The sequence below is a fragment of the Laccaria bicolor genome, genomic scaffold, assembly GCF_000143565.1.
Source record: "Laccaria bicolor S238N-H82 LACBIscaffold_50 genomic scaffold, whole genome shotgun sequence".
Classification (NCBI taxonomy): domain Eukaryota; kingdom Fungi; phylum Basidiomycota; class Agaricomycetes; order Agaricales; family Hydnangiaceae; genus Laccaria; species Laccaria bicolor.
In genome coordinates this window covers 276573-289594 of record NW_001889921.1, presented here as the reverse complement: position 1 = coordinate 289594, position 13022 = coordinate 276573, and the positions used below count along the sequence as shown (strand labels likewise).

The following is a 13022-nucleotide window of genomic DNA, read 5'->3' as shown; positions in this document are numbered from 1 at the left end:
GGGTCTTTGCGGGATGCCGAGTCTTGTAAGGGTTCGACTCTGATGGAGTCCCTGGTTGGAACCCAGTTACAAACCTTAATCTATTCAGAGGGTACAGACCCCTCAAACAGATTTCAAACGCTGGAATCAACCCTGCCAAGGGGACACCTTTCCTTCCTGGGTACAATTCCTTCCCACATGGCTTAGTCAGCTCTACCTCATCCCCTACTACTCTCCTACGGCTGGGGCATTCTGCTCCCTCTCGTTGCAGTTCAAAGCCACTACAGAGTCTATTAGAAGTGTCAATGTCTTATGGTTACAAAATCCCCTCCCGGAAACTGTTGCTCCCTTTACAAACACCCTTCTTGACACCTAACTCACTGATCCACAGCCATGTTCAGCTCAACTTGGGATTTTTTGGGCTTCACCCAGCGTGTGGTCTAATTTTACAGCGGGGTGGATGAACAATCAGTATAATAAACCCATCCACAGGCCTACACGACCTCAGAGCAGCTCAGATGGGAGGGAAGTGAGTTTGTACAAGGCAAGCAAATACATCAAATAGAATCTAATCAGTTGGCGTTACGGTTTATTCACTTCAATAAACTCTCCTGTGAAGTTCTCGTTTCAAACTCCGATAAGGGTCCAATTTATTCATTTTTATAGATTTGAGTTACGGAAAGTCACCCAATGCTTTGCAGCACGAATTTTTTCAAATTGTATTTGATTATGTTTGTAATGACCCTGAAATGTCACAACCAAGCAACAACCAAGGCCCAACCCGGCAACGAAATGATCCCTGTCCGGAATAGGCCTGAGTGTGACATCTCAGGTCCAGTTTCAACACAGCCAAATACAATTCAAAAAAATTCACACTGCAAAGCATTATGCAAGGCACTGTAGGAGTCCTAGTCAAACGTCCGCTTCATCGAGGTTGGGCGAGGTGCGTCTTTGTGGAAATAGATTCTCAAGAAACAACTACTGATTCCGTTGAACAGTCCGAGTCGTCCTCCTCAAATCTGGCCCCTTCTCCGGAAATATCGCCGTCATCGCGGAGATCATCGACCACAACCGCGAATGCCTTCTCAGAATGCTCACAGAAGCTCACTAACCTCCACGCAGGCCCAACAACGGGTGTTCCCCGCCAATCCTATCCCTACAACACCTCGCCCTCACTCCCCTCAAACTCTCAGGACTGCCTCGAGGAGCTGGTACGAAAAAGGTCCGCAAAGAGATCGAGGAGGAGGCCCGGACAAGTCAAGTTGGGCGCAGAACTGGGTCGCGGTGCAGAAGAGACGGGCGTTGTCCGATTTCGGTCGCTTTAGCGTCATGCAAGCGTGCTCTCGCGAAAGTTGACCGTTTGACGCGTTGATTTTGCCAATTGGTGGCCTAAACGCGGTGGTATCGACGACAAACGGAGGGGCAGTTTTCGTGGTTGGTCTACGGTACGTACCCCCTATGTTTGCCACATTCGAAGCGCACGACGTCTTACTATGCAGTCCACAGTTTGCCTGGCATGCTGTACTCCCCTGAAACTCAACTCGGGCGTCTCTGGAATATGTCCAGGCTGGAGACGTCTAACAATGTGTTCGGGACGACGAACGATGGAACACGGGTGCTCGCGGATGGTGGAGGAGAGGCTAGTCGTCCTGCGGTTGATATTTTGTGCTGTGTAACAGGTGAGCGGTTGAAGCGTTAGTATCCATGGTTCGAATGACGATATCCGTCCAAGACACCTCAACTGCCAGGAGCGATGCAAAGGACAGTTGGCCTGCACGCACGAACTCCTGCGCCGGTCGTCTGGCCCGTGCTCGGTGACGATCCTGTCATCCGGTTCTTCTTTGAGGCCTTCCTCAGCACTTTGGACTGCAGCTCCACCAACGGGTCGCCTAACGATAACAACCTACCTCCAATCCGACACTTCATGCGCTTCCGAACCTGTTTGGAATCTTGAACCCACACCTCACAATTTATGATCAACGGCGGAATATACGTGGCCTAAGTTCTACCTGTCGAAGTATTGAATGTTACGGCAAAATGGGTCGTTCTGCCGCAATAGGTACTTATCCCTGCTCGTGCGGATTAGTAACGAGGTTAGTGGGGAGGGCAAGAAGGAGAGCCGGGATGTGAAGCAAGCCGAGGATGGATGACAGGAGGGGAGCCAGAATGGTTTCTAGTGAGATAGCGGAAGGGCCAGCTATGTGTGCTCGTCTTTTGTAATTACATGTTTGTCTTAGGTTTCTGGTGGTGTCTCCATAGTGGATTGACTTGACGCCGAACCATGCGACTGCACGTCTTAACGGACCTTGAATGTCAGCTGACCTTGTGAAGCGCAAAAATTATTGACGCCACACACTCTCTTCTGAACCACCATGACTGATTCTGTTGGCCCCAGCGTGTAGGTCGACTTCTGCAAGGGCGCCTGACGTTGCAGGGGACGGGATGTCTCCGGTATCTGCTTACAATACACAACTGATTTTTCTGGCTCACTTCCCTTTCTTCGGGCACCCCAGCATGTATTGCAGGGAGTTCACAACGTTGTTATGAGGGATTCCAATTTCTATGTGGCTCAAAAGGTGTGTCCGGTGATGACAGCATGGTTTGGAATATTGATTGGACCTTTTTGTCAAGATTGAAGTTCATGAAGATGGCGGTCGGGATGATAGTACACTCCTTGTAAGTTGTTCCGCAAAGAACCAAATTCAACTTATTTACCAAGGGGGTGCCGGCATTGAAAAAAAAGACCCGGGGTCGATTTTTTTTTAAAGGCGACTTGAGATGATGGACTAACTAACTAACGTAATCAGGAACATGTCTATATATAGTAATATGACATCATTTGTGAGTGCTTTCCCCTGTGTCTTGCACAAGTCATGCAGGCACAATTCCGGGGTGCTTGCACATGTTCCACACATTTTAGATGGAACTAGGCAAATAACGTGAGTTGGAAAATCACTCAGTTCTCATAATACAATGTACTTACCTAGTTTGTCTCGCACACCTTGTTTGCATATGAGGATTTGATGAGGATACACAGCTACCACAGATTGCGAAGCCCTCCGCATCAAGGGCAGGTGGCTCTGTCTCAATGGTGTGATACATAGAATGTGTGAAACCAATGTTAGACATACTGTAGATTTTAGGATATTGTTGGTCAACGGTAATTCAAGTAATGTCAAAAAAATTTGAAAAAAATGCCCAAATATGGCAGGAATTAATGAATATCTTATATCACAGTGCTTGATGGCCTCTATTGGAGCTGTATTCCTCCCAGTACATTCTGTAGTTACCATATTATGCTGCAAGGTACTCAACTTGATGATTGAAGGCCTTCTGCCCAAGGCATCCTTTTTTTTTTTTCACAGCCTGTGGCTGGACTAACTAACCGGGTCCCGGTATGGGATTCCCGGGCCGGCACCCCCTTGTTATTTACAGGTCGTCAGGATGTTCTTGAGGGACTGTTATCCTCTATTCATGCGGATCAGATCGTGTTGGAAATTAAGAAGGAACTAGAAGACCTCAAAGCAAAGCTGGAAGCTATCCTGTCGATCGTCAAGCAGTATCAGAAACACAACATCGAGAGTGCATTACGTAACCGACTTGATGTATTCTGCACGTCCGTCGCTGTTTCATGGTTTTTTTTGTCATGTTTATATCCATTAATGTTCCGCAGCGCTATCACCACAGAATTGAACTCGATCGAGGACATGCAGAAGGAGTCACTGAAGGATGCAGATACAATACTGAAGGCCATTCGGAACATCAACAGCCTGTGCGACGTCTTTCAGGTTGGTTTTTGAGTCATCAACGCTTCACGTGGACGTTGAGCCCTTCTTAAGATGGATACTCAACTGACCATCGGGGGGATGGTAGGCGATATCTTATAGGTACGGTACTCTCGCTACTTTAGGAGCAGCTTTGATGAACAAGCCCATAGCGCCTGAACTCTCGTGAGAAAAACTATACCAACAGAACATAGCTTCACGGTGCTCACACATGCACAGGTTCCCTCGAAAAACTCAATCACGAAATGACATCCTATAAAACTCGATAGTCGTCTTACGGCGACCCCACCGGCTGCATGCGAGGGACCCGCGTAAAGGTCCTCGAAGAATTGGACACTTGGGCCTCAAACCCCAATAGCAGCAAGGTATACTGGATGGTAGGTATGGCTGGAATCGGAAAATCGGCGATCGCGCACACGTTTTGTGAGAACCTCGAGGCGAAAAACATTCTTGGCGGCAGTTTCTTCGCTTCTCGAGCATCCGAGAAAACTAGGAACGCACGCCTTATTATTCCCGTTATTGCACATGCGCTCGCCAGAGCTTCACCCGTATCAAAGTTGAGGTTGTCAAGGCCATCGAGGATGACCCTACTCTGGCGGAACCGACCTATCTAAATATAAATGAGCAGTTCAAGCGGCTCGTTTTCAATCCGGTTCGAAAAACCACCAGCTTGGCGGATAAGCTATACAAAGTTGTCGTTATTGATGCCGTCGATGAATGTGTTAACATTGAAGTCGTCGCTTCGTTCATTAAACTTGTCCTTGAATGGGCATCGGAAATTCCGCTCAAGATATTCCTAGCCAGTCGAGATGAATATCGGATTCGCAATGCTTTCAAATCTAGGGATAGCATTCGATTTTATCTTCATGAAATCGAGAAGGACGTGGTTGAGAACGATATTCGGAAATATCTCGAGACATCATTGGCCCACATCAAGGATGACGACAGCGCGGAATGGCCCTCGTCAAGTGAACTGTCCAGTCTCGTCGCACGTTCCGGCACACTCTTCATTTACGCGGCGACTGCCGTTCGTTATATCACCAATGGTGGCGAATACTATAAGTCCCGTCTTTCCGCAATGGTGATCTATGGCCAGAAACCACTCAACAAGTTTGAAGCTGACATTGATTTCCTCTATGCACATGTCTTGGAAAAGGCCTCTGAAGACAAGGAGTCGCATGAAGTTGATCATATGAGAAACATCTTGTCGATCACCATATTCCTTCGGGATCCATTGTCGATGGAAGCTATTACATGTCTATCACTGGAAAGCAATGCGCATTTGTATTTGTCGCCACTCACCTCTGTTATCCACATTCCTGATCAACCAGGGGCCGTGGTTGCTCCATTCCATGCCTCATTTCCTGACTTCATAACCGATCCCAAACATTGTTCTCCTGAACATTTTACTTCCAAGCGCTCCGCATTCCCTGCTTTGGATGCTTCAGAGGGTCACAAAATGCTTGCCCTCAAATGTTTGGAGCAGATGAACAGGTCACTGAAGTACAACATATGTGGAATCCCCAAAGAATTAACAGTGTCGCGGAGAGACACGACCAACTCTCTGCAAAACATTGACAAAATCTCTGAAGCGCACAAATACTCATGTATCCATTTGGCTGCTCATACCTTACCTCTTGCAAAATGTAAGGTCGACTTGATCCCGTGAATGAAGGATAAAGCAGGACATACCTCTGAGAACACAAGGACCTTGATACAGTGGGTATAAAGCTTTGGCATATAGAATGCGATACGTTGGGAAAAAAAAACGGAGCGGAAGGTACAAGCTGAGGCCTGCGCTGACAACGAAGGACAGTCTCGTCAGTTTTTACCTCTAGAAAATGGTTTAGAAACGAAAGGTTCGAAGCGGGAGGATAGAGACTCATGATGTGAGAAATATATCATAACGAAAAGATGAGATTTGCAAAGCCCGTCTTCAAAACGGTCGAGGTCCAAAGTGGGATGCGAAGCCTGAATATCGGATTGGGTGGAGGGTGTCCCTTCATTCATCAGTACTTTCGTGTGATGCTCTGTAGGGGCGGTAAAAACGGCGATAACAATGGACATAAGTAGGAGCGAACTGGAAAAGAAGAGCACAGGAGCTGTGATCCGAAATCGGGGATACGAAACCATAGGGCGGAGGGAGACTCCTTGGCATTCGCCGTATACCGCATCTGGGCCTTAGTTGAGTAGCACGCCAGCTGCGGAAAGAGAAAAACTCACAGTTCGTCGGCTGCTCAAGTAATCCTTCTCTGGTGGCCACAAGGAGGCAAGGACAAATACCCACTGCGTAAAATGGAGACGAGCAAGGGGAAGAGTCGAAGCCCCGCAAATAAATTTAGAAAAGCGGTTCCTGCACACGATTTTGCATTAGAAGGAAGCCAGCACATTGATAATCAACGCAAGTCTACCGCATTTCTCATCTATCTCCCTCTGCTGTCTAACTCTTTCTACCCTCGCCTCAGCCTCAGTCTCCCGCAAAGCAATCCGAGCCCACGACGGAAACCCACCCTCATCATAAGCCTCTTCTCAGCCTCCACCCACGTCCAACCCTCCGCCTCGAGCGGCGCAACTTCATAAGCATCAAGGTAATCTTCGTCGGTTGCGGCTGGTCGGTAGATGCTTGATAATAAGTTTTTCGGAAGCGCGGACCAGAATGGCATTGGCATCTTTTCGCCAAACTCCTGTGCCACTCAACGTAATTGTTGCGGTCACAACGGCCAATAAACAAGCCTTGAGCTCCATCAAGGAGGAGCTGAGATCGGCTTTTAATACTGTAACAGCTGATATGGGTTCAACGCCAAACGAGAACTCCGACTCGCTTACTTGTCAGACGTGGTGGTGTTGTTCAATGGGGGGGTCACGGCACCCTGTAGCTTGCAATCTTCCGAGATATTCGCGGAGGAGGAGGTGCACTCGAGTTGAGGGCTGAGTGAAGCCCTTCGCGACGTTGCCTAAGTAGCATAATGAGACTTGTGCCGATGACCTGGAGAGGTTGGGTTAAAGTCAATCAGGGGTTCATCAATATTGCTTACGGCGGATATTGGAGGCCATGTACATGTTTTTTAGAGCTTGTCGCCGACCACGACAATGACGAGTCCGCCGTTGATGTTGTTGTTGACAACAAACAAATGCAAATTTTACGAAAAATCACAGCCACATCGACGCATCCACAAGACATCAAGACCCGGCGACCTCCCTCAAGCAAAATATGAGCACAGTGAGTGCCGTTTCTCTGCCAAAGTGTGCAAGGAACCTTTGAAAGGTTTCCATGCCCCGAAAGAACGGAAAAATTGCGGTGGAAGGGGTGGATTGGGTTGGATGGGGTTGGATGACGTTGGCCTTGTCGGAGACGATTGTGTTAAAAAGTGGTCAGAAGATCGTTGGGCTGACGCTGTTTTTGCCTTAGGAATCAAACTTCAAGCGCTTCGTTGAGGTTGGGCGAGGTACGTTGTTGTGGAAATAGATTCCTCCAGAAACAATTACTGATTCCATTGAACAGTCGTCCTCCTCAAATCTGGCCCCTTCTCCGGAAAGATCGCCGTCATCGCGGAGATCATTGACCACAACCGCGTATGTCTCTTCAGAATTCTCCCAGAAGCTCACTGACCACCACGCAGGCCATCATCGACGGCCCAACAACGGGTGTTCCCCGCCAATCCTATCCCTACAAGCACCTCACCCTCACTCCCCTCAAACTCTCAGCCCTGCCCCGGGCAGCTGGTACGAAAAAAGTCCGAAAAGAGGTCGAGAAAGAGGCCATCGTTGACAAATGGGACAAGTCAAGTTGGGCACAGAAGCGGCTCGCGGTGCAGAAGAGACGGGCGTTGTCCGATTTCGGTCGGTTTAGCGTCATGCTGGCGAAGAAGCAACGGAGGGATCTAGTCAGGAAGGCGGTGGCCAAGGCCTAAAGGTTTGAGGGGATACCAGGGCAGATAAAAGGGGTTTACAGCGCTCATACATGCCACTTTGTATGTTATTCCATTACATCCATATCATATGCGCTATGCTTCTCCAATTGCCTACTTGAGTGTTTTGGTGTTAGATTGCAAACGTGCGGCTTCGTCGCTTCGTCAGCATCCTTTTCTGAGCTCAGCCTTCTTATTAAACTCTTCATGTGAGTGGCGCGGAGGTACACTCGGGTTCATCGTCATGGCACTCCATTCCCACTCGTACGCAGCGCCTGGGAGAATGAAAAACGCGAATGAACTCAAGTGAGCGCTCTGACCTCTCTATCCATCCAATCACATCATAACTTTCGTAGCCGAGTAGGCGACTAGCCTAAAATTGAGGCAGTCTGATATAATCGGCCGAGTCCCGGAACCAGCGCTCTTTCTCCTTGGGGTCTACCTCCTTAGCGCCCAGCGCTCGTCGGCCAGAGCTCCACGTCTCATCCACCCCCTCGCATAATCATCCCCCGCACCAAGCCCATCCAGAACTTTGAACACCATGAAACCCGGCATGTTTCCCCTGTTGTTATCTCCCTTTCCTCACTCAGAACAAGGCCATGCCCACAATCACGATGGCAAGTCCTCAGAGGTCAGTACGGTATGCCTCCGATGTCGCGCGCCGAGTAAGCATTTCTGACTACTGCTTATGCAGCTTGGCCGTAACACTCTCACATGAGTCACTAATTTAATTGTCTCGAGGCTTGATCTGCATTCTGAATCTCCGTGGTTGCACAGCACCGTGAAGCTCAGGAATCTCGTCGGACTCGTGATCTGAATGCTCGTAATGAGTCATAGACTCGGTTTTGCAACGTATAAAAGCGCACCTTGGGCAAGTTAAGCCCAGAAGAATCGATCGTGATGGTAGTAGAGGTGAATCCCATCGTGGTGGTACAGGTCCTGTCCATCCTCGGGTTCTACCTGATTTCCAACCTTCTTTCGCGGAAGGGTAATGCCAGTGGAAGGGACGCTCCGCTACCCCCTGGACCGAAAGGAACGTTCTTCGCAGGTGTGAAAGCCCAACTACCCACTTCAGAGCCTTGGAAAACCTACGCGTCATGGGGGAAAAAATATAACTGTACGTCCTTCCTTTCCCACTCCGCCAACAAGCCCTCAGCGTTACTTCCACTACTCAGCGCCAATAATTCTATTCCGGGTATACAACCGCTCATTGGTAGTCCTAAGTACCAACTCCGCGATTCAAACCCTCCTCAACCAACGTGCAGAGCTATACTCCCACCGGCCCATGTCTTGGATGTATAACACCATCTGCGGGCGGGGTCAAGCCATCTTCCAGATCTCCCCCACCGACGCGACTCATAAAACCTATCGGAGGCTCTTACAAACGGAGCTGGGGGTGCGCGGTACGAAGATGTATGCGGGGGTCATCCAAGAAGAATTGGGAAATTTGGTGGAAGGGATGCGAAGTAACCCGGTGCGGTGGGTTGCCCATGTCCAAAGGTGTGAAAACTTGCTTTTATTTTGTGGCTGTTGGTCCTGATGTGAGTAAGTAGGAATGCGAGCGCGGTGATTATGAAGGTCGCGTTTGGGTATACTGTGAAAGAGGACGACGCGTTCATTGCGATTGCTGATGAGGCTTCGAGAATATCAAGTCGGGCGATGCAGCCTGGTAAATGGCTTGTTGATTATTATCCTCTCTGTGTGTAATTCTCAATCCGATTGATATGCTCCGTCTGATTTTTCTTGTAGTGCGTTTTGTGCCAGCCTTTTTCCCTGGGGCTGGGTGGAAGAGACAAGGCCTGCGTTGGAGGGAGAAATTGTGGCACCTGTCCGAGATCCCACACCAGTGGGTCAAAAGTCAGATGGTCAGCCTTCCGCTACCACCTCAATAGCATCACTGACTTCTCCGTACCACAGGAAAAAGGAGATTACACCGACTCATTCACCTCCCGGCTGCTCCAGCGCGACGACAACGAACCACTAACCGCAGAAGAAGAGAACACGATAAAGTGGTGCGCAGGCGGATTGTACGCTGGCGCTGGAGACACAGTACGTTCTCACCCTGCCTCAAGATGACGTGCATTCAATTATTTATTTATAGACCGTGTCTGCTCTTATCTCCTTCGTCCTTCTCATGTCGCTACATCCAGAAGTAGAAAGGAGAGCCCAAGCTGAACTAGATGCCTTACTCGGTGCAGAACACCTTCCTACCCCATCGGATACTGAACACTTACCCTACCTGCATGCGATACTGAAAGAAGTCTTGCGTTATGCGCCGGTTGGCAACCTCGGTGAGCGCAGCTAGACCTCGAAAATTCGCGGTTATATTGACCTCCTTTCAACAGCTCTTCCACACCGTGTCATTGAAGATGACGAATACATGGGATACAGAATCCCCAAGGACGCAACCGTCATAGCGAATGTCTGGTATGTTTTATTTGTCCTTTCTCGTCCAGCGGCGGTTTTCTAAAGAACTCCGTCCTCTCTATCGTAATTTAATACATAGGGCTGTGATGCATGACCCTGAACTATACCCAGACCCATTCACGTTTTCCCCAGATAGATTCACAGCTTCCGATACGGCACGTCAACCTGACCCACGGCAGTTCGCGTTTGGCTTTGGCAAACGTGCTTGTCCAGGTACTCACTCCTTCCTTTTTCTACTGGGATTACGGGTCGCTCAGTGAGACTTCATAGGAATTCATTTCGCTGAGACGACGATGTTGGTAGCCATGGCGGGTATCCTGTCCCAGTTTGACATTTCTTTGCCACACAGGGGGGCCCCTCCACCTTTGGTAGAGTTTACGACCGGGATTACAAGGTATGATGATCAGCTGCTTCGTTCAAAGATGGAATTAATGAGTGGATAGTCATATTAAGCCATTTGAGATTAGCATCGTGCCCAGGGCGATGCAATGATTGAAGTTGGCGGCTGATTTGGGCGCTACTAATTCGCTTCTTGGCATTTTGTTCCACTTGCGGTGTCTCACTTATGTATTACCAGATTACCAGCTGTATCAACTAGAAGCCGATTGGACGGAGATTGGCCTTACAGACTTATGTATCTTTACTATCGAAGACCATTTAATTGGATGTGGAACTCTATATGATACTGATCACTCAAATCATTAATGTCGATTTCTACTTATCGAGGTACGCTAAGGATTTCTAAAGTTCAAAAAGGAGCTCTAACATATTTTCTCCTGTACTTGGAATCAACGCTTTCAAGGTAATAAGCACCGGGCCAAATGTTTTCGACAAGTCCCTCGGGGGTGTAATTTACGGCATTGTGGTTCTTCTCCCGGAGCTGCAGAAGTATGGGACGTAAGCGAACACAGTACGAAAATGGATGAAAACCACATACTTCTAAAGCCTTGATGAACTCCTGAGGAGGAACCACTCTCATGCTCGAAAGCCGTTCCAGGAGGTTCATCTTCTGGCTAATCTGCGACGGATCTCCCTTCACGTGGAGAGTGAAGAAGCTGGAGGCAAAACCGCTGCCAAATGAGAACAAGCTCACGCGCTTTCCTTGAAGCTCTGTGGATTCGACGTTGGACAGCAACGAGGCGAGGCAGCCGTACAGCGACCCAGTATACGTGTTTCCGAGGCGCCGCGAGCAGGACATTCCGGGATCGGTCTTCTGCTTGAACGACGCTTTTGACGCGGCAATGAACGTCTTCTCGACATTCTTATCCTTGAGTGACTCAGCATGTGTCGCAGCGAGGAAGGAGTCTGCGTTTGGGATATTGGCGAATTGAGGTGCTTTAGGGTTATTGAGGAAGTCATTGAATAGCATGCGTGCGTGGCCTTTGACAGCTTGCTTGCCGTATGGGCTGTGGAAAAGGGCATAGTCGACGCTTTGGAGGGAGAAAGACGCATCGTTTGTCAAGTCGGGGCCACGAAGTGCAGCCCGTTTAGCGGCTTTGGCGGCCTTTTGGCGAAAGGCGGTGTAAGCGCCGTCGAGAGCTGCGATATATGTTACGACTGAGACGGGGCCGTCCACCACAGGGTATTCGGAGGAAAGGTTTGGTTTATAGAAGTCGTATGTGTTGCACATGTAGCTTCCGTGAACAGCTAGGTCAAAGTTTGAAATGAGGATCAAAGTATTACACAAAAAAGACGTGAGCTCACGTTCAAAGACCACTGGTGCGTCAGGACCGATGAGAATGGCAACACAGCCTGCACCACCCGCAGGGCGAGCAGCACCCTCAGCGTATACTGCAATATCCCCTGCGACGACAATGGCGTTTCGCCCATCCCATGAGGTCGATTCGACCCAGTTGATAGCGTTGAAGAGCGCAGCAGTACCGCCATAGCAAGCATTCTTTGAATCGATACCTTCGATGTCAAAGTTCCCGGACTCTGCGAAGAGGTCCATAAGCGTCGTTTTTACAGACTTGGACTTGTCGATGATAGTTTCGGTGCCAACGTCGAGGCGGCCGATTGATTTTGGGTCGACATTGAATTTCTCGAGTAACCCGGCCACGGCTATGAATTAAAGTTGAGGATGATAGATAGGAGGGGAAAATGGGTGCTTACCATTGAGTGCAAAAGAGTTGATGTCTTCGCGGTCATCGGGCCATGCCATATATTCCTGGCCTAATCCGATGGTGTACTTTCCAGGTGATACGCCATCAAACACCTCGAGTTCACTTTCCGAAATGCACTGCGCGACATATGATTAACGAAACGCATTCTCGCAATGGAGAAAAGGGTACTACTCGGCGCGGAAAGTAAACTTCCATGGCGAGGATGCCGACGTCCTTGGGGCGGGGGACTTGGCCGCCAACAATGGGTGCGGTCATAGGGATCGTCATCTCGGTAGTCAAGGCTAAGTGAGAAGAGACGGGTGAGAGGTTGTGATGAGACTTTCAACGATCCTCTCCACAGTTATATACACGCTGGAGGCCCACAAACCGAGAGAGAGCAGTTTTGCAGCATGAATTGATGTGGATGTGACTGTCGGCTTCGGGTTCCTTCTACGGCGAACCTCAAGAAAGTCAATGGCCGACCCTCGACCGAGGGTCCCATCATGCAGATTTCGCTACACCGGGTGTAAACGCTCTGATCCAATTGACCAAGTTTTGAAGCCTACAACACATCTATCAGTAGAAGAGTTGACTTGGAGTTGACTCGGAGATTACGCAGAATCTCTGGTAAACGTTTGCGTTAGTAAATCTAGACAAAGACATGACAAACTTGCAAAAGCGAACCTAAAAGAACAATTTCCGAAAAAGATCGGAGTTCAAAAATGTAGGGTGCGGCATGTGCCGTTCTCCAAACTCGTCCCCGAGGCTAAAATGATGTACAGAAATGCGTGATCTCGACAATAATAGTTCGAAAAAAGAAA

At 49.0% G+C, this 13022-nt stretch overlaps 4 protein-coding genes across 4 annotated transcripts; 3 read left to right on the top strand and 1 right to left on the bottom strand.

Annotated features, from left to right (window-relative positions):
- Window positions 1-1732: 1732 nt before the first annotated feature.
- On the top strand, window positions 1733-1933 carry LACBIDRAFT_312247 (uncharacterized protein; the record flags this gene model as incomplete). The annotated part of the gene is made up of 1 exon (XM_001888025.1): window positions 1733-1933. One exon carries the CDS (start codon window positions 1733-1735, stop codon window positions 1931-1933), a length of 201 nt encoding a protein of 66 aa, XP_001888060.1.
- A 4996-nt stretch (window positions 1934-6929) lies between these two features.
- Window positions 6930-7782, top strand: LACBIDRAFT_186244 (60S ribosomal protein L14). Its single transcript, XM_001888024.1, has 4 exons — window positions 6930-6984; window positions 7174-7210; window positions 7267-7337; window positions 7385-7782. The coding sequence occupies exons 1-4, from the start codon at window positions 6976-6978 to the stop codon at window positions 7673-7675; spliced, it is 408 nt and encodes a 135-aa protein (XP_001888059.1). The 5' UTR covers window positions 6930-6975; the 3' UTR covers window positions 7676-7782.
- A 790-nt stretch (window positions 7783-8572) lies between these two features.
- Window positions 8573-10591, top strand: LACBIDRAFT_312243 (uncharacterized protein; the record flags this gene model as incomplete). Its single annotated transcript, XM_001888023.1, has 10 exons — window positions 8573-8789; window positions 8848-9172; window positions 9226-9371; window positions 9422-9537; window positions 9590-9721; window positions 9774-9963; window positions 10018-10099; window positions 10179-10312; window positions 10370-10493; window positions 10543-10591. 10 exons carry the CDS (start codon window positions 8573-8575, stop codon window positions 10589-10591), a joined length of 1515 nt encoding a protein of 504 aa, XP_001888058.1.
- Window positions 10592-10847: 256 nt separating this feature from the next.
- Window positions 10848-12477, bottom strand: LACBIDRAFT_254737 (uncharacterized protein; the record flags this gene model as incomplete). The annotated part of the gene is made up of 5 exons (XM_001887980.1): window positions 10848-10979; window positions 11037-11746; window positions 11804-12160; window positions 12212-12338; window positions 12394-12477. The coding sequence occupies 5 exons, from the start codon at window positions 12475-12477 to the stop codon at window positions 10848-10850; spliced, it is 1410 nt and encodes a 469-aa protein (XP_001888015.1).
- Between the last annotated feature and the right edge of the window lie 545 nt (window positions 12478-13022).

Excerpts from the sequence above, each read along its gene's own strand:
- LACBIDRAFT_186244 (XM_001888024.1), top strand. Across the intron at positions 7,211-7,266 it reads CTTCGTTGAGGTTGGGCGAG|TCGTCCTCCTCAAATCTGGC; the intron begins GTACGTTGTTGT and ends TCCATTGAACAG. Across the intron at positions 7,338-7,384 it reads AGATCATTGACCACAACCGC|GCCATCATCGACGGCCCAAC; the intron begins GTATGTCTCTTC and ends ACCACCACGCAG.